Source organism: Rhinatrema bivittatum, chromosome 4 (assembly GCF_901001135.1).
Source record: "Rhinatrema bivittatum chromosome 4, aRhiBiv1.1, whole genome shotgun sequence".
Taxonomy (NCBI): Eukaryota; Metazoa; Chordata; class Amphibia; order Gymnophiona; family Rhinatrematidae; genus Rhinatrema; species Rhinatrema bivittatum.
Window position 1 is genome coordinate 462,393,849 of NC_042618.1, and position 20,118 is coordinate 462,413,966.

Sequence of the window (20,118 nt, forward strand, 5' to 3'; positions counted from 1 at the left end):
AACCGCTTGTGAGTGAGATACTGCCAGGAAGGGAGGAGTTTGTATATGGTGTTTCCCTGCCTGATAAAAGACCTGACCACACACTGAAAGTGCAATAAGGTTTTCGGGTCGAAACTACCAAACACTAACGCTTTAGTAAAGTGGTAACTCTGAACAGGAGAGGTCATTCTGGAAAGACTGGGGCTACTAAGACTGCCATAAGGAACAAGGTATGGTAATATATCTGGTCTGTTATTAGGAAATACATTCTGTTTGTCTGGAAACGTCCCCTGTTAAAGCTTAGGTACATCCACTGATTACCATGTTCTTTTGCTTTTCGATATGGGCCAGAGGGTAGGAAGTCCATCAATAGTTAGTCTTATCTAAATGGTAACCTAGAACTGGGGGAATTAACCTGGAAAGGGTGGGATCATGTTTTACAACCTCTTTTGGTACATAGATGGACAACTTTGAGTTTTACTATTGTCTGGCATCTTTCATGCACACTAAATTCACCACAGCAATAAAAAAGGTGTAATGAAATAATGACCCATTAATTTTAGTTGAAATATGCCTTAATTTTGCAAAAATGCCAAGCTGTGTGATTGGTCTTGTATATTCTACTCCAGTTTTTTTCTTGACTGCAGCTCTTTCCTTTGGAGATTCATCTGTGTATAAATGCTTGCACACCAGAAATTTGCAGAGTAGAAGCTCTGTTCTTACTATTTTTAAAGATAGAAATATTTGTTTCACTGCTGTTTCCATACTTTGTGATTGCAATGTCTTTTGTAGTTGTTTAATCACAGCAAAGCATGGACTATAGTTGCAAGTGTTTGCTCAGTGTAATCGTCACATCATTTTTTTTTTAAGGAAACTCCTTGTCAGCCATACTGGAAGGAGAGGGTCGGCTAACATTTCTAAACCGGGGAGAAGATTATGTGATGACCATGCCATATGCACATTGTAAAGGTAAAGACAATTTTTCTCTGGAATTACTAGGGGCAGGAGGGTCAACCATTCAAATACACAAAATTTTCAGTAAATATAATTAAACATTAAATACCCAAAAATTGGATAGATTTCATCTGAATGATGTGATATAAAATAAACTGAAGTTACTTGAACAGGTGGTATCAATTCTGTTTCAGCTACCATGCTCATAATTTGAGTTTTAAATAAAAATTTCTCTGCCTCATGATTTATCACTTTGAACCAAGTTTATCAGGGTTTATATGTGTATGTCTCCCAGTTGAAACCAGGATAAAATTCAAGATCCTCTGCTTTGTCTTCAAATAAGTGAACGAATAGGCCCCTGATTATCTTTTGCATCTCCTTACACCCTACATCCCATTTAGAGAACTCTAGTCCTCACAAATAGTCCTGCTTGCTTTCCCCCCCTTTGACTTCTTCAAAATTGACCTGCACAAGACTGAGCACCTTTATCTGTTATGCCCCCAAATTCTGGAACGAAGTTCTACTTCCCATTTGCCAACAACCATACTATCTCGCTTTCTGTAAGAAAGCCCTAAGGTATGGCTGTTCAACTAGACCTTCCCTCAGTCTGTTCATGAAAAAGACTCAAGTTCCACCACCCATGACCCTTTACCGTGAAGGGAAATATAGTCACTATGTACCTGTCAGGGAAGGGCTGAAAAATCCAGCTAACCTAGTCAAATATCTTGTATATCCGGCTAGGTTAACCGGATAATTTTAGACCTGCTCTAAAGTCTTTGGACTCCTTCAAATTCTGGATACTCCCATCAGAACCAGCGGCTCTCCCAGTTCACAACTTTCTTAATTTTCTACAAATGAGAATGTGGGAAAACCCTATCTCCTGCATTCTTATGTTAAGGAAATTGGATCTAAAGTATAAAGTGCAAAAATCACAATGTTTTGGACTGGTCCAATTACCTCATCAGTCTGTTATAAAATCTGCACTGAAAAAAGAAAAGAAATCAATCTATTCAAATTTGCCTCGAGGGAGGTTTCTTGACAATTTTGGCAGAAATTTGGACAAGCAATTTTGCATGACCTGTTCTCCAGGTTGCTTACTCAGTAAATGCTCTGCTGTAACACTCAACTTGGGACTCCCCATATGCCATGGCTAATTCAATCTGCTTATCCACATAAAAAGCAAGTTTGCTTACTGTAAACAGTGTTTTCCTTAGGGTGATTTATTCATGCTAGATACTTTCCTGCCTCACTGGAGAATTGACTATTTAGTTAGGATTAGCTCTGATACCGACTGAAGAGGCTCTCAAGACAATGGGAATTCCTGCACATGCTCATTAGAGCTAAAAGCTATACTAGTTACGAGAGACGAGTTCATTCAGTACCACTAGAAGTCACCTACATGTCGTGGTTAATTCATCCTATCTATGGGAAAAGCCTATTTACGGTAAACAAAGTTGCTGTATCTATTTATATTGTATTTTTACTTTTGTGGTAAACTGCTTTGGGTTCATATTTTTATGAAGGAAGGTGATATATACTGTAAGGGCAAATGTTATGGCCATTATCCCAGGACAAGCAGGATGATAGTCCTCACATATGGGTGACATCGATGGAGCCCTCTCAGGGAAAACTTCTGTCAAAGTTTCTAGAAACTTTTGACTGCACATTGAGCCTTCTGAGCATGCCCAGCATGCCATGATCCCTGCAGCCACAGGGGTCTCCATTCAGTCTCTTTTTTTCCACGCTGCTTTTAGCCTTGAGTTGAAGGAGCTCTGGGAGATTTCTCACTGTTTTTTCCTCACGGAATATTGTTGATAATACGTTTTCTGTCAGAAAAACTCCCTCTCGTGTCTCCCTTCGACACCCCGTTCGGTGAGTACTCTTTGGAGTCTTTTTTCCCATCTATTCCGGATACTCTTTTTTTATTATCCGTGAACCATCGACCATTGCGCGGCCTAAACCTTTCAATAATGGCCACCAGTTTTAAAAGATGTCCAAATTGTCCCAGGACAATGTCGATTACAGACCCGCATGAGATTTGTGTTCTCTGCCTGGGATCAGGCCATGATCTCCGCATGTTCCACCTGCTCTCAGATGACACCGAAGGGCAGGCGTGCCCGACTGGATAAAATGGAGGAACTTTTTAAAAAGATCACTCCATCATCATCTTCAGCGTCATCACCAAAGATAACGCCTTCCTCTGTTGAAAAACATCGAGGTAGAAAGAAGACCAATGATCGTTCGTCACCGACCCCATCTGGATCTTCTCTAGCGTCCTCTTTGAACTCCAGTAAAGATCATTGGGAGAAAAGACGCCATTGGCACTATTCCGATTCCGTTCCTTTGGAACCATCGGTGTCCGCATCGACTTCAAGGGATCTTGAACCGATGAAAAAGCGGGTCCGGGTACAAGAGCTACCATGCCCCTCTGAACCAGAGGCATCGAGGCGCTCTCCACCGGAGACGGTGTCAGAGGCTGTGCCACCACACTCTGCTGTGGAAGTGCCAGCAGCGCCAGTCTTACCTTCTCCTGTGACAGAGGACCCAGTCCCAGTTTCCAGGGAAGAAGAGACATCGATGATTCAACAAGCAGTCACCGAAGCTTGGCAAAAATTCAAACTTCCATCGCCGATGCCTCCATCGGCACCGACACCGGAGCCGACCATCTTTGCTCCTCTCCTGACAAGGATCGATGCCTTACTCTTTGCTTTTCCAGCACCAGCACCGATACCATCGATGGGTTTCCCTGATGCCTCCATCGGCACCGTCCATACTGAAGCAACAACCGACGGCTCCAGCAATACCCATACCAGGCTCATCTGAAGATGATGGCAATAACTCTGATCACACTCCAGGACCATCGGGCTTACAAAAACCCCGCTTTCCATTGATGCCCTCGATGCCATTCCCTGGTCCATCGATGCCTCCACTACCTGGTCCATCGGGGGATTCCGATCGTCTGTTCCCATAGATACCCTTCGGTTCCCCGTCGATGCCTTTTCTGCCTCCATCGATGCCAAAACAGATTCCAACACAAACATCAAAATCTGCTTTGATGAAACAACATCCTCTTCCATCTGGATCCCATTTCCAGCCTCATCCCAGTCCTTGGGAGGATGTTAATACTGATACTGACACTGATACTGATGACCTCTCATCTGAACCTTCTCCACCAGAGGAAAGGAGGAAATCCCTACCAAAGGACCTGTCTTTTCAACATTTCATAAAGGAAATGGCTGATACCATTCCTTTTGAATTGCTGGATGAGGAGGATACCAGACATAAGACTCTTGAAGTCCTGCAGTTTGTAGAATCACCGAAAGAGGTCGTGGCGATACCCATCCATGAAGTCCTCCTAGAGCTTCAACATCGCCTATGGGAGCATCCCTGTTCTGTGCCTGCTGTCAATAGGAGAACGGACACAACATACCTGGTTCAACATACACCAGGTTTTCAAAAACCACAGTTGCCACATCATTCCTTTGTTGTTGAGTCCGCCCAGAAAAAAGCAAGAAAGCAGAAACCACATTCATCTGCTCCTCCAGGAAAGGAACATAGATTTCTGGATACTTTAGGGAGAAAGGTATTCCAAAGATCCATGCTTATGTCTCGTATAGCTGCATATCAGTTATATATGACACAGTATCAAAGGAACTTATGGAACAAGTACAGGATATAGCGGATACCCTTCCCCAGCAACAACAAACAGCACTCAACGCTCTCATTGACAAAGGGCTAGAGTCAGGGAAACATGAAATAAGGGCCGCATATGACTCTTTTGAAACATCGGCCCCTCTATCATCTACAGGTATTAGTGCACGGAGATGGGGTTGGCTGAAGGCCTCAGATCTTAGAATGGAAGTCCAAGAGAGACTCATGGACCTCCCATGTACAGGAGACAACCTCTTCGGGGAGAAAATTCAAGCTACTGTCTCTTTTCTTAAAGATCATTACGAGACTCTCCGCCAACTGTCTAAGCTACCATCGGACCAACCATCCTCAGTACGTAAGCCTGCAAGATGTGACACTAGAAGGCCCTTCTATCGGCCTTGCAGATACTATCCTCCGACTTCCTCTACACGCCCTTTCTGTCAATCCCAGAGAGGACGTCCACGTCAACCAAAGCAGGCTAAAACTCAGCCACCCCTACAAACAGGACCAGCATCTGGTTTTTGAAATCCATACCAGAGAACAGCAGCCTTTTCAACAACCCTCAACTCAACCTGCCTGTTGGAGGTCGGCTCCACTACTTCCAACAACAATGGAGCCTCATCACCACAGATCAGTGAGTGTTAGCTATCCTGAACAGGGGATACCGTTTAAAATTTCAAAAGTTACCCCCGGAGACTCCACCCATTCCTCTGTGGTCACACAGCATCATAACATCTCAACTGCAATCAGAACTCTCTACCCTGCTGACTACCAGGGTTATCGAAGCTGTTCCCCGGTCTCAACATGGCAGGGGGTTCTACTCCCGTTATTTCCTAATTCCAAAGAAAACAGGCGGTCTCCGACCCATCCTAGACCTCCGCAATCTCAACAAATTTCTTCAAAAAGAAAAATTTCGCATGGTTTCCCTGGGAACCATTCTTCCACTATTGCAATGAGGGGATTGGCTCTGTTCTCTGGATCTTCAAGACGCTTACGTTCACATCCCCATTTCCCTGCAACATCGAAAGTACCTACGATTCGTAGCGGGGAAAAAGACATTTCCAATACCGAGTCCTTCCATTCGGACTAGCCTCAGCACCTCGAGTGTTCACAAAATGCCTAGCAGTTGTGGCGGCCCATCTAAGAAAAGACAGCATTCATGTTTTTCCCTACCTAGACGACTGGCTCATCAGGAATCCATCCAAACAAGGAGCTTTCGCTTCCTTGCGGACCACCATATCTCTTTTGCATTCCCTGGGGTTTCCAATCAATTATCAGAAATCGCATTTGAGCCCGTCTCAACTTCTTACTTTCATCAGAGCAGACCTCGACACCACAATCGCAAAAGCTTTTCTTCCAAGCGACCATGCAAACAATCTAGCAAATCTTGCAAACGTCTTGAGCACCCGCAACTTCGCCTCTGCTCATCAATTCCTAATCTTACTTGGCCACATGGCTTCCACAGTTCATAACACCTATGGCAAAGTTAGCCATGAGATGGACTCATTGGACCCTGAAGTCTCAGTGGCTACAAGCTCTTCAGCCTATGTCTTCCTTGATTCGAGTAGACAACCAATTACGACTCTCACTTCAATGGTGGACAGACCAGTCGGCTTTGCGACAGGGTTACCGTTCCAACAGCCAACTCCCCAAGTAACTCTTAACCACAGATGCCTCCAACTTGGGATGGGGAGCCCACGTCAACATCCTACAGACTCAAGGTACATGGACTCAGCTTGAAAAAAATTGTCAAATTTTTTAGAACTTTGAGCAATCAGATATGCCCTTTATGCCTTCAAGGACTGCCTCTCACACAAGACTGTATTAATACATACAGATAACACAGTCACAATGTGGTACATAAACAAACAGGGAGGTACAGGCTCCTATCTCCTGTGTCAGGAAGCAGTGCAGATTTGGGCCTGGGCCCTAGCACACTCTGAGTCTCAGGGCCACTTACCTAGCAGGCATTCAAAATGTCCTAGCGGACAATCTCAGTCGACGTTTCCATCCCCAGGAATGGTCTCCGGATCCCTGTGTAGCGAGCAGAATTTTTCAACGTTGGGGTCGCCCAACCATCAACCTCTTTGCGTCCAAAATGAACCACAAAGTAGAAAACCTCTGCTCCCTCCACAGCCGTCGACAATTGTTCCCCAGGGACACCTTTGCTCACCCCTGGAACACAGGACTTCTATATGCATATCCTTTGATACCGCTCATAGCCAAAACTCTCGTGAAGCTATAGCAGGACAAAGGGTCAATGATCCTCATAGCCCCGTACTGGCCTCGACAAGTATGGTTTCCCATACTTCTCGATCTCTTCATCAGAGAACCAATTGGCCTGGGCACAGCACCCATTCTCATAACTCAAAATCAAGACAGGTTACGCCATCCGAACCTCCAAACTCTTGCCTTAACAGCATGGATGTTGAAAGCTTAATCCTACAACCACTCAATTTTTCAACGCAAGTCTCTCAGGTTCTCGTAGCTTCACGAAAGCCTTCCATATGTAAATCTTACTGTTCCAAGTGGTCTAGATTTACCAAGTGGTGCACTCAAAAAGGTATTGACCCTTTCTCCTGTACCACTCCATCTTTACTAGATTATCTATGGCACCTTTCAGAGCCTGGCCTCCAGACTTCTTCTGTACGTGTACACCTGAGTGCAATTGCAGCATACCACAAACACATACGGGAAGCCCCAATATCAGCACAACCCCTAGTAAGTCGATTTATGAGAGACTTACTTCAGCTGAAATCTCCCATTCGACCACCAGTTGCTGAATGGGACCTTAATGTAGTACTTGCACGACTCATGCGATCCCCGTTTGAGCCTTTGCATTCCTGTGACATAAAATTTCTTACATGGAAAGTACTTTTCCTAGTAGCCATTACATCGGCTAGGAGGGTTAGTGAGTTACAAGCACTAGTTACATACTCACCCTACACAAGGTTCCTGCACGACCGAGTGGTACTGCTCACTCACCCTAAATTTCTGCCTAAGTTAGTAACGGATTTTCACCTTAATCAATCCATAGTTTTACCCACTTTCGCCCTGGTGAGAGTGAGGCCTTGGAAAGAGACAGTTTTGCACACCTTGGACTTTAAACATGCACTTGCTTTTTACCTCGACCGCACTGCAGCCCATAGGAAAGCCACCCAACTCTTTGTTTCTTTTGACAAAAACAAGCCAGGAGTTGCAGTGGGAAAACAAACTCTCTCCAACTGGTTAGCACACTGAATCGAATTCTGCTATGAGAAAGCAGGCCTTCCTTTCCAGGGACGAGTAAAGGCGCACTCAGTTAGAGCTAGGTCAACTTCCATAGCACACTATCGTTCAATACCTATTGCAGACATTTGCAAAGCTGCAACTTGGTCTTCTCTTCACACCTTTGCAGCTCACTACTGTTTGGACAAGGAAGGTCGACAAGATTCAGCCTTTGGACAATCTGTCTTAAAGAACTTATTTCCAGTATAATCCCAACTCCTTCTACATCCAACCTGCTGTGATTCAGGCTGCCTCATTTTTTCCAACAGTACACCAGTTGTTGTGCCGTTGCACAAGTTGTATGCTGTTGATCCAATACAAGACTGACTCAGCCTGTAGCTTGCTGATCACCCATATGTGAAGACTATCATCCTGCTTATCCTGGGATAAAGCAAAATTGCTTACCTTGTAATAGGTGTTATCCCAGGACAGCAAGATGTAGTCCTTACGAAACCCACCCGCCACCCCGCGGAGTTGGGTCCGATAAGTTTTCTTTTATTTTTTCGCTCGTACTTTTATTGCTTCAAACGAGATTGAAGGGAGACCCCTGTGGCTGCAGGGATCATGGCATGCTCAGTGTGCCAGTCATAAGTCTCTAGAAACTTTGATAGAAGTTTTCTGTGAGAGGGCTCCATCGATGATGTCACCCATATGTGAGGACTACATCCTGCTGTCCTGGGATAACACCTATTACAAGGTAAGCAATTTTGCTTTCTAAAAGAATCTAAGGTAACAATTGAACACTGCTCCTCTTCTTGCCCATTAATGTTATTTACCCAAACCAGAATTTTTGGTCTGCTTCACAATATGTTAGGTAATCTGGGTTTATGTTTTGAATATAATTTGCATTTAATTAAATGTGTACCAAGAGAGCCTGAATTCCTTGCTCTTATACCGATATGAATAATAGTGTGAACAGTTGATGCTGAAAAGTAGTTTCTGCAGAAATGTTACATGAAGCATATTTTATTTTTCTGTAGGGATTCTTTATGGCACAATGACTTTAGAACTTGGGGGATCAGTCACCATTGAGTGTGTGAAAACTGGTTATAGCGCTATTCTTGAATTCAAATTAAAGGTTAGTATACTCCATGGTGCAAAAATTAATGAAGAGGAATTTGTTCTCTGTAGACAAAGTGAATCACCAGTAACTTGGATGATGAAACCATTGCCACTCAGCATTGACAGATGGATTCTAGATCTTTCTAGGAATGTCTTGAAGAAAGCTCTGAGTATCTGCGGAAGTTTCCATGCACCTGTGGCAAGCAGCATACCTGTTTGCTTTTTTTTCTGCCAGAATGAACGGATATTGATCATTTCATGCCCACAGTTTCCAGCTGTTTAAAGCTATTTTAGCTTCTTCAGAAATGTTTACTTCACATTTTGTGGCTGTTGGCCTATTTTGTCCCCCTTATTTCTCAGCAGTTCAAGTCTTTTGTTTTGTTTTTTTTTCTTTTTCAATGTCCTGTCTGAACATGATTTGAAAAGATTTGTTGAAAAGAGCCAAAAACTCCCGTCAGAGAGTCAAACAAAAGAAAAAACGTCATGGCGGGGAGGTGACTTTAATCACCGCCTCCTCCAGTCTGAACAGCGCTGGATAAATCGTTTAGACACTTTACAACCCAAGGGACTGAATGCTAATTCAGATCTACAGGTGTTTCTTTGACTGATTTTCGATTCAGCACGTAATGACATCACTGAATCTCTATTGGCTGCCCAAGAGTTTGGTTGGTCTGTTAAAAATGGCGCTGAAATCATTGATTGTTTTCTGTCCATCTTGAATTCATGGAGAGACCTGCGGGTCCCGAGTAAGGATACTACCGGTTGCTCCGCTGAAAGATAAGTACAGGAGATGCTCTCCATGATGTAATGATTTGATCCATTTTTTCTGTGTTCAATATTAGAATTGAAAAAAGAAGAATTTATGCGGGAGACTTGTGGGTCCCGTTGTTGAAAGATTTAATGTGAAGACTGAGTACAGAATTTAACAGCATAAGCTACATTTTCCTTTGTTAAAGACGGAACTGTTTGAGGAGAACTTATACGCTCAACGTGTTAAGTTTGGCTCCTGATGAAGCTGGCAACAGCGAAACTTCGGCCGCAGTTGAGCCGCTTTTAAGGCATATATACAGTCTACTGCACAAGAAGTAGTGTGAGCTGTTTTTAAGGCATACATACCGTCTACTGCACAAGAAGTGTCTGCATCAGTTTATTATTAAAAACGAGCCGCACTTAAGGCTTACACATTGTACACTTCACAAGAAGTGTCTGCATCGGATTATCTTTAAGAACTTTAACTGTCAATTGTTTTACACTGAAATACATCGCTGGAAAATTCATACATTATAAGTGACTGCAAGTGATTGAGAAAACCGGGCGCTCGCCAGTTTTCTGGGAGAGACGCCGTCTGGCTTGCTGATGCAGTTCACTTCCACATTACAAATTTGTCGTCTCAATAATTAGAAAACTAATAAAAAATAAAAAAATATATATATAAAAATCAAAAATTAAAGTTAAAAAATTAAAAATTAAAAATTAATTAAGATACAAGTGAGCAATTGAATACAAGTTAATAGTCTCCCTTCGTTTTTTCTTTTGTTTGAACATGATTTGAACCATCGTTCTTTCAGACCTTTCAGTTATGTATATTTTTCAGCTTCAGTTTGTTTTAATTTCAGAATTTCTGCTTTTCGTTTCGCATCTGTTTTTCTCACAGTATCTGAGAAGACCAGTGGTTTCAGATTTTGCCTGGTCTACAGGCAGATTCTATTACAGGTACTTGCTACAAGCATCTGGGAGAAGATCATAATACATTCCAGTACAACATTTGCTCAAGGATATCACTGATGGCTATTAATATCTGCAAGATGAGACTATTGTTTTATACTGAGAAACAAAAGTCCAGTTTACAGAACTGACAGGAAACATCAAAACAAAAGGATCATAAAACCACATTGTTGGAGGCAAGTAGTTGCTGAAGGAAACATCAACTCCTTTGGTGCTAAGGATAGACCCAGGGATCGAGACAGATCTTTTTCTCCCAGGACAAGCAGGATGGTAGTCCTCACATATGGGTGATGTCATTAGGCGGAGCCCTATTATGGAACACTTTTGTCAAAGTTTCTAGAAACTTTGACTGGCACACTGAGCATACCCAGCATGCCATGATCCCTGTGTCCATAGGGGTCGCTCTTCAGTCTCTTTTTTCCCGTGCTGCAGTTTGCCTCGCGTTTAGGAGCTCTGAGATTTTTTCTCACGGAAAAACTTGACGTTTTATTTCACAAATAATTTCCCTACACGGGTCTCTCTTCACGTACATTTTCATCGACGCTCAGTGAGTACTATCCTGTGTTCTCCGGTCTGTTCCTGTCACCTCACTGTCTGTTTCCCTGGGTTACCAACTGTTTGCGGCCTTCTTTTTTTCTCTCCCTATGTCTATCACATTCGATTCACCCTATGATGCCTGTGGGTGTCCTTACTGTGATCTTCCACCGGGTCCATTGTGGCTAGAGGGATCGGAGTATCCATGGTTCCCATTGATGCTGTGGAGGCCGCCATCGATGCCGTCGAGGTCGCCATCTCTGCCGTCGACGCCTCCGTCGATACCTCCATCGATGCCTCAATGCCCTCAACTAACGAAAACGCTCCGTACTTTGGGATTTCAGCCAGAGCCCCCTTGTAATCCTTGGGCGAAAAACAGCACCAGGAGCAGTAGAGGCACGGTGACAGCAGTGGCATCTTGACCTGAAGAAAATTAAATGTGGAATTAATTGTAATTGTCTAATTCCTGGTACATGCGCTGCATATGTCACAATCCTTAATTCACAATTTGAAAACCCAAACATACCAGAGAAATAAGTTATGGGGGTTAAATTGTCATGCTGAGAAGCAGCCACTGCCCATCCTTCAGACCCATAAATCAATCTCATAACTTAAATCAACAAGAACCAAACTAGGTGCTTTTTAGGGATATGCATTCGTTTCATTCGTTTAATTCGTTTCATACTTTTCCCATTACATGTCAATTAGATGTGCATTTGTTTCATATGTTTCATACGTTTCATATTACATGCTTGTATAGGAAATGTATGAACCGGATGAAACAAATGCACATCCCTAGTGCTTTTAATACAAAATACAATATATCTCCTATGACTGCTGTAAAGTCTTTTAAGTTTATTGTTTACAAACTCAATAGCTTATTAACTTCTACCCAAATGCAATGTTAGCCAGCCAGAAAAGCTGACGAAACCAAACTTTCTAAAAGAATCTACTAAGCTTATATCTTTCAAAAGTAAAGTAAACCAGTTCTCCCCCACCATGTCCTACTGTGCATCTGAATCGCCTGGAGCTTTACCCTGCCAACCCAGTGGGATGCCCCGGAGGGAAATCTTAAAGGGGGGTCAGATTTTGGAAGACCTATACCCCCTGGATCCAGTGGCAAGAGAGAGTCTGCATTTCCCAAAAGTGGATGTGCTTGTCTGTGCCGTCTCTAAATGGACGACTATCCCTGTGGAGGGAGGAGCGGCCTTGAAGGATGTGCATGATAGGAGAATTGAGGACATCCTTAAACAAGCACTTGAAGCAGTTGCAATGACATTGCAGATAGCTTCCTGTTGTTCCCTGGTGGCTTGCTCTTGATTCCTTCTCTTAGGAGGTTGATGACTCTGAAGTGAATTCCAGGGCAGTTATGGAACCTGCTATCGCCTTCTTAGCAGATACGGGCTGCGATTTAGTCCACACCTCAGCCAGAGGAGTGACTTCAGTAATAGTGGCCAGATGCCAGTTATGGCTGAGAAATTGGTTGGCTGATGCGACCTCCAAGGCTAATCTTACGAAATTGCCCTTTAAAGGCTTGCTCTTGTTTGGAAGAGAGTTGGAGAAGCTGGCCAGTAAATGGAAGGAATCTTTGGTTCCTTGGTTGCCAGAAGATAAGCAGTTATCGCCCCCCTTTGGTATGAGGGGTATTTCAGGAGTTGCAAGCATTTTTGTCCTACAGAGGAACCACCTTTCAGAGGACTCTACCTTTTGGCAGGTTCTCAGCCCTTTCATCCCAGACAGCCCAAACAAGGTGGGGACTTGGATAATGGATCCTCCCATGCCTCCTAATAAAGGTTTGCTGACCTACCCCCAGGAACAGGAGATAGGGGAATGCTGCTCTCTCTTTTATCAGAGGTAGGTCGAGATCGCATCGGACCAGTGGGTCCTGGAAGTGATACGGTAATGATATGCGGTGGAATTTCGCAGTGTTCCTTGGGATGCGTTCATGGTGTCTCCCTGCCACTCCCTGCAGAAGAAGCAGGCGATGGAGTATACTTTGTCAAGGGCCCCCGTCTGAGGGCTGTGGTTCCAGTACCCACATCTCAATAAAATACGGGGTGATATTTCATTTATTTCGTTGTGCCCAAGAAGGAGGGTTCCTTTCATCCTATACTGGATCTCAAAGGAGTCAACTGTCATTTGCGGGTGACTCATTTTGTGCAATCAGTAATAATGGCCGTACAGTCGGCGGAATTTCTGACTTGCTTGGATCTGTCCAAGGTGTACCTCCATATTCCTAGCCAATTGGAACACCAACATTTTCTGCGCTTCAAGGTGTCGAGGTGCCATTATCAGTTTCAGGTGCTGCCTTTTGGTCTAGCCACCGCTCCTAGGACCTTTTCCAAGGTTATGGTGGTGGTAGTAGCAGAGCTGAGAGAGGATGGCATCCTAGTACACCTATATTTACATGACAGGTTGATTCAGCCCATATCTCTCAAAGAGAGCCATCTGGTGACCCACAAGGTGATATCCCTGTTGCAGGACCTTGGTTAGGTGGTGAACCTGGCTAGGAGCAGTCTTCAGCCTTCTCAGTCGTTGGAGTATCTGGGTGTGCGGTTCGACATGAAGCAAGGCAATGTTTTTCTGCCAGAAGCTGATATTCAGAAGTTGATGTCACAAGTGCATCTCTTGGTGAACACTATACGTCCGACAGTATCGTCCTCTCTACAGGTACTCGGTTTGAGGGCGGCAACCTAGGAAGTGGTGCCATGGGCGAGGGCACATATGCATCCATTTCAGCACTCTCTGCTGTCTCGTTGGAACCCGCAATCTCAGGACTATTCGATTCGGCTCCACCTGCTGATGGAAGTCTGTTCTCACCTCCAGTGGTGGTTGCAGGCGGATCTTCTGAGAAAGGGAGTTTCCCTGACATCGCTGGACTAGTTGGTACTCACAACAGATGCAAGCCTCCAAGGTTGGGGAGCTCACTGTCAGGAAATATCTCTGCGCAAGGGCGCTGGAATACAGAGGAGTCTTTCTGGAACATGAATCAGCTGGAAGCCCGGGCAGTCAGGCTGGGGTGCTTGCAGTTCAGCAACAGGCTGCAGGGTTGGGTGGCCCTGGTAATGTTGGACAACACAATGGTGGCTTAGATCAATCAGCAGGGGAGGAGCCAAGAGCCAGCAAGTGTCGCAAAAGATAGACCAACTTATGGAAAGGGCAGCAATGCATCTTCAGGACATTTCAGCATCACACATTGCAGGAAAAGATTTTCTCAGCAGGTAGTCTGGACCTAGGAGAATGGGTATTGTTGGACAAGGCATTTCAGCGGATAGTGGATCACTGGGGCCTTCCATTTCTAGACCTGCTGGCAACTTCTCATAGTGTGAAAGTTCCTCGAGTCTTCATTTGCAGGAGAGATCCGAAGTCCTTGTATATCGATGTTCTCGTGCTTGCCTGGCCAGAAGTCAAGCTGCTGTATGCCTTTCCCCGTGGCCCATATTGGCCAGAATAGTTAGGAGGGTCGAAGACCACAGGGGAATGGTGCTCTTGGTGGACCTGATTGGCCCATGAGAACATGGTATTCAGATTTGAAAAGACTCCTGGTAGACTCCCCTTCCGTCTTCCACCACATAGGAATATGTTGCAGCAGGGGCCTGTCCTTCACGAAGATCCAACTCTATTTTGTCTTATGGTATGGCCCTTGAAAGGGCTCGCTTGTTGAAGCGTGGATATTCTGCTGTGGTGATTGCCACCTTGCTTCGAGTACAAAAGTTCTCCGCTTCCTTAGCCTATGTGCAGGTTTGGCAAGTGTTTGTGGCTTGGTGTGAAGATCGAGGTGTGCTTCCTCCTTACAGTTAATATCCCACTCATTTTGAAATTCCTGCAGGATGGGTTGAATAAAGGATTGGCCCTTAATTCCTTGGAAGGTACAGGTAGTGGCTCTTGCCTGTTTCAGGGACCAGGTGAATGGTGAATCCTTATAGTCTCATCCTGATGTGGCCCATTTCTTGAGGGGAGTAAAGCATCTTCGTCCTCCCTTGTGGTTACCGGTTCCCTTGTGGAGTCTTAATCTGGTGTTGGATTTCTTGGCGGGACCTATGTTTTGACTGCTGTGGGGTCTTTCCTTACGGTTACTGACCTTGAAAACAGTAACGATATGTTCTGCACGTCAAATTTCCAAGCTGCAGGCCTTGTCTTGCCAGGAGCCGTTCCTTCCAGTGACTCCAGGAGTGATACAACTGTGTACTGTTCCTTCATTCTTGCCTAAGGTGGTCTCAGATTTTCACTTGCATCAATCCACTTCCTTGCTATCCATGAATAAGGACAGAGAGGTGGAGGAATATCGCCTGTTGCGTCCCTTGGAAGTATCTGGAAGCTTCTAAATCTTTTTGAAAGATGGATCGCCTGTTTGTCTTTCATGGTGGAGGCAAACAGAGCGACCCGGCTTTGCGGGCTACACTAGCCTGCTGGATTAAGGAGGTAGTCACGGCTGTGTATGTGCTGCTGAATAGCCATTGCCTACTCAGGTTCGGGATTATTCCACTAGGGCTCAGGCAATGTCATGGGCAGAGGTTAAATTGTTGCCTCCCATTGGCATTTGCCGACCTGCAACATGGTGGTCCTTACACACCTTTTCCAGGTATTGTCTGGATGTACAGGCCCAGGAGGATGCAGCCTTTGCACGTGCAGTTTTGTCTGGATCGCTGGCAGCCTCCCACCCTGTTCGGGAGTAGCTTGGGTACATCCCACTGGTTTTGGAGTCATCTGTCTGGGCGCTAAGAAATGAGAAATTAATACTTACCTGATAATTTCCTTTTCTTTAGGACAGACAAATAAATCCAGCTTCCTGCCATTGGCTGCCAAATGATTGTGTTATGGTCGTCCTGTGTGGCTGTGTTCCAGGGGATTACTGGTAAGGGTTCATCCAGTCCCTAGACTAGTATTCATACATTCTCACCTGAGTTCAGTTTCTTGTTGGTTGAGTACAGAAATGGTTTTCTTTTTTTAATCAAGTTTTTTGCTAGTCTGTCCACAGATGCTGTTGAAGAGAATATTGGCAGGCTGATGTCACTGCAGGAATATATATACTGTGATTTCAGCTAGCTCCATCTCCACCTGCTGGTAGAGGTGCATAACCCACTGGTTCTCTAGATTCATTTGCCTGTCCTAAAGAAAAGGAAATTATCAGGAAAGTAGTAATTTCTCAATCAGGATTAGCGTATCCAAAACGCACATCCATACCAGCGCATAGCTAATAGCGCTGCTCACATGCAAATGCCATGTTGATGAGGCTATTAGCTAATACCCCCAATGTGTTAAAAAAAAAGTGCACCTGATGCGCACATTTTAACTCTCAAAAATTAACACCAGCCCAGAGCTGGTGTTACGTTTTGAGGCACCCCGAGCCATGCTCAGAAAAGCAAAATATACACCTTTTCTGTGGTTCCTCCTACTTAATATGCTTGTAATACTAAGCAGGAGGAACCACAGAAAGCTGCAACATGGAAAAAAAATCTTGAGAGTGGTCAGGTTAGGAAAAGGAAAGCTCAATTTACGAACATCCATTTTCCTAATTTGTGGTTGAGCACAGGTTAGGAAAAGGGATGCTCGGGAAATCAAGTGTCTGTTTTCCTTACCTGCACACAGCCTCTTCTCCTGGGTGCTCAATGCCATGGACGCGCTAAGAACACGCAATTTATCCATTATGCATCTCTTTTAGCATACCAACTCATTTGAGTATTACCTCAAGCGTCCAAGATAGGGGATGTGCGCACGTTCAAAAAATATGCATCCAGGTTGGACGCACGTTTTTTGCGTACATGATATTGCATCAGCCTCTTAGTTTGCTAGATGTTTTCCTTTTTTGGACTGAACTCAGTGTTCCTGACCGTTGCTAATAATATTCAAGTTTAATCAGGTTTGTCCAGAGAATATTGGCGGGCTGATGTTGGTCGGGACTATATTAGCCATGACATCAGCTTTTGCTTCGTCTCCATCTGCTGGCAGAGGTGCATAACCCACTCATTGAAATTGATCTAACTTTCACTATAGGAAAGGAAATTATCAGGTAAGTAGTAATTTCACCTTTTTCCTGCAGAAATGATTTTTTTTAAATTATCCCACCAATATGTAATTAAAGCATTTTTAGTGATTGCATCACTTCTGCAATTTACTTTAACATTTTTCTGTGACACAGAAACAATACCCACATAGAAGCTGCTGCTCTCTACAGTCGCTTGAAAGCTAAACTTAGTCCTTGTATTTATGTATGTCAAAGGCAGTGAGAGAAAGTTTGAGGAAAAGCATCATTAAGTGATATTTAAGGATACCAAGTTACTTGTTTTCAAAAAATTATAATCCTGATGTTGTCCCCTTTTTAAATTCTCATTGCTCTGAGTTAATATCTTATGCCTTGTATTCACATCCCAAAACACTACTTCAGAACTGAACTAGCCTATCAGATTCTTAATATGGCATCTTTTACACAGTATTTACAGCTGTAACAGTGTGCGATGTTAAAACATTTCTCACTCTTCATTAATAATATGAATTGTCTAATTTTAGCCATTTTTAGGCAACGATGACAGTGTCAATCAAATATCAGGAAAAATTAAACTAGGCAAAGAAGTTCTAGCTACCTTGGAGGGTCACTGGGTGAGTAGTTATTCCATTCTCCTTTCTTACTGGTGTAGTATGTTTTATGCATGCTTATTTGTGATAAATTCAGTCCATTTTTTTTATTTATTTGCTAAATTTATTACTTACCAGACTACAGAAGAATACACTAAGCGAGGAACAGCAAAGCAGTAAAATAGATGTCAAAAAAATTGACATCTGGTACAGTGTTAAGACAGCTTAAAAACACAAATACATAAAAACACACCTGCACCAGCAATAATAAAATACAAAGAGTAGGGTGTTTAAATATTAATAAAAACATTTTTTTAAAGTTGTCATGTACATTGACAACAGGCTTATTACAGCCACCATCCAATAGTAGCTAAGCAGCCACTGATATAATCATACACTTCTAGTTTGTTTTTATAAGTCCAAACTGTGTAGATTCAGAGAAACTAAATCTGAATAAATAAAATAACAATTGGACATCAACAAAGAATTACTTATCTGCAAGAAAAATTCTTGGCTGAACTGTGTCCTGCTAGTCCATCTGAAAAATGCCATTTCAAAATCCACGAAGGATTACAGTCTAAAAGAGAAGCTTCTCGCACTACATCTAACACTGGTTTTTCAGCATAGCTATGCCTGCATCAGGGAAACTTCAATGCTTCTTCAGAAAATTAGCAACCTTATAAATAAAGCAGGCAAAACACCTGTTCATAGACTTACTATCTAGGAACAGAACATACAGATGCCATCTTGAAAACAGAGCAAAGTGGGCAGTAACAAATATATAAGACATTAATAGGCTTAGCCAAATGTCAGTCAAATTAAAAAAAATAAAGAATCATCTATATTTGAAATCTGTTATAAAAAGATTGAAAATTGTGACAGCCAAATGGGGGTCAAAATCTGTAAGGTATAGATCCTTTTCATTTGCTGTTGAAAGAGAAATTTATCCAAATCATCCCCTTGATGAGACAGCAGCACCATGTCAATTGCTGCAAATACCAAGTCTGAAAAACTATGTGACTTGGTTATACAATGACTAACAAGAGGGACATCCAAATGTATATTACACAAACAGCTTTGTGTTCTATCATACCTACCCTTAACGGACATATAGTTTTGCCTACATATCAAAAATCACAGGGACATTAGGAGGTTGATATTGTGCTATTTAGCCAGATAAAGTCCAATATGGTCCATCTAGCCTGCCCAGCAAGTTTTGGGTTTTTTGGGGGTTTTTTGGTAGTAGCAACTGCAGCTCTGTGCAGGCTTTCCCTAAGGTGTAATAGAAAAAGTTATCATATTTCTTCATTTCCATTCTCTAGTCAGCAGGGATCCTCTGTGTTTGTCCCATGCCCTTTTGAATTCCATCACAATTCTCTCTTCTTCACCTCTTCCAGGAGGGCATTCCATGCATCCATCACCCTCATGATGAAATATTTCCTAACATTGTTCCTGAGTCTTCTTTTCCCCTTAGAGTTTCATATCGTGATCCCTAGTTTTACAGCTTCTTTCCCATCAGAAAAGATTAGATTTTTGCACATCTTTAATTCCTTTCAGTTATTTGAAAGTCTGCATCATATCTCCCGTCTCTTCTTTCTTCCAGGGTTTACCTATTAAGCTCCTTCAGTCTCATCTCGTATGGCTTGCCATATAGATCCCACATCATTTTGGTCGCCTTTCTCTGGACTGCTTCTTTTCTTCCTTATATTTTCTTGAGATCAGGCCTCCAGACCCGAACACAGTATTCCAGGTGAGGCCTCATCAAGGATCTGTACAGGAGTATTGTCACCTCCTTTCTGCTGGTTATGCCTCTTTCAATGTATCCCAGTATCCCCATGATCTTAACCTAGTACCTTGTCACATTGTTTCTCCTAGGACAAGCAGGATGGTAATTCTCACACATAGGTGGCACCATCAGATGGAGAATGGCACGGAAAACTTATGCCAAAGTTTCTAGAACTTTGACTAGGTATACTGAGCATGCCCTATACCAGACGTCCTCACAAGGACCCTCTTCAATCTTTTTTTCCCACAGAGTTTTCACATCGTGGTTTTTCCTAGCTCATGGCATTTTGTTTAAAATTACCTTGGGAAAACTTTTTCACCTATTTTTTTTTTCGGTCCTATTTAGTCTTTTCTCAGCGCGGTTCTCTCTCTGGTTCCCCTTAGTCTCTAGCCAGGTTTTTCAGTGGTTCAGTAAGTTTTATTTTACTTCTGTTCTCCACCATGGCAGTGGTGCCTCGGTGCTCGCCGGCTTCAGTCGCCCGCTGTCACTGCTTCTCGTTTGTGCCCCTTCAGTTTGCTTTGTCATGACCTTGTCGGATTTCCGTTGATGCCCTCAGTGCCCAAGGACTGTGTCCATCAAGGACCCAC

General features: G+C 43.4%; 1 protein-coding gene across 1 annotated transcript in view; it reads left to right on the top strand.

The window, feature by feature from the left end:
• The window catches only part of OSBPL8 (oxysterol binding protein like 8), a 370,739-nt gene that overhangs the window by 297,494 nt on the left and 53,127 nt on the right, over positions 1–20,118 (top strand). Inside the window, exons 15-17 of the mRNA XM_029597145.1 lie at positions 850–948; positions 8,832–8,929; positions 17,680–17,769. Coding sequence (XP_029453005.1) covers positions 850–948; positions 8,832–8,929; positions 17,680–17,769 — 287 coding nt within the window. The remainder of the gene's footprint in view (positions 1–849; positions 949–8,831; positions 8,930–17,679; positions 17,770–20,118) is intronic.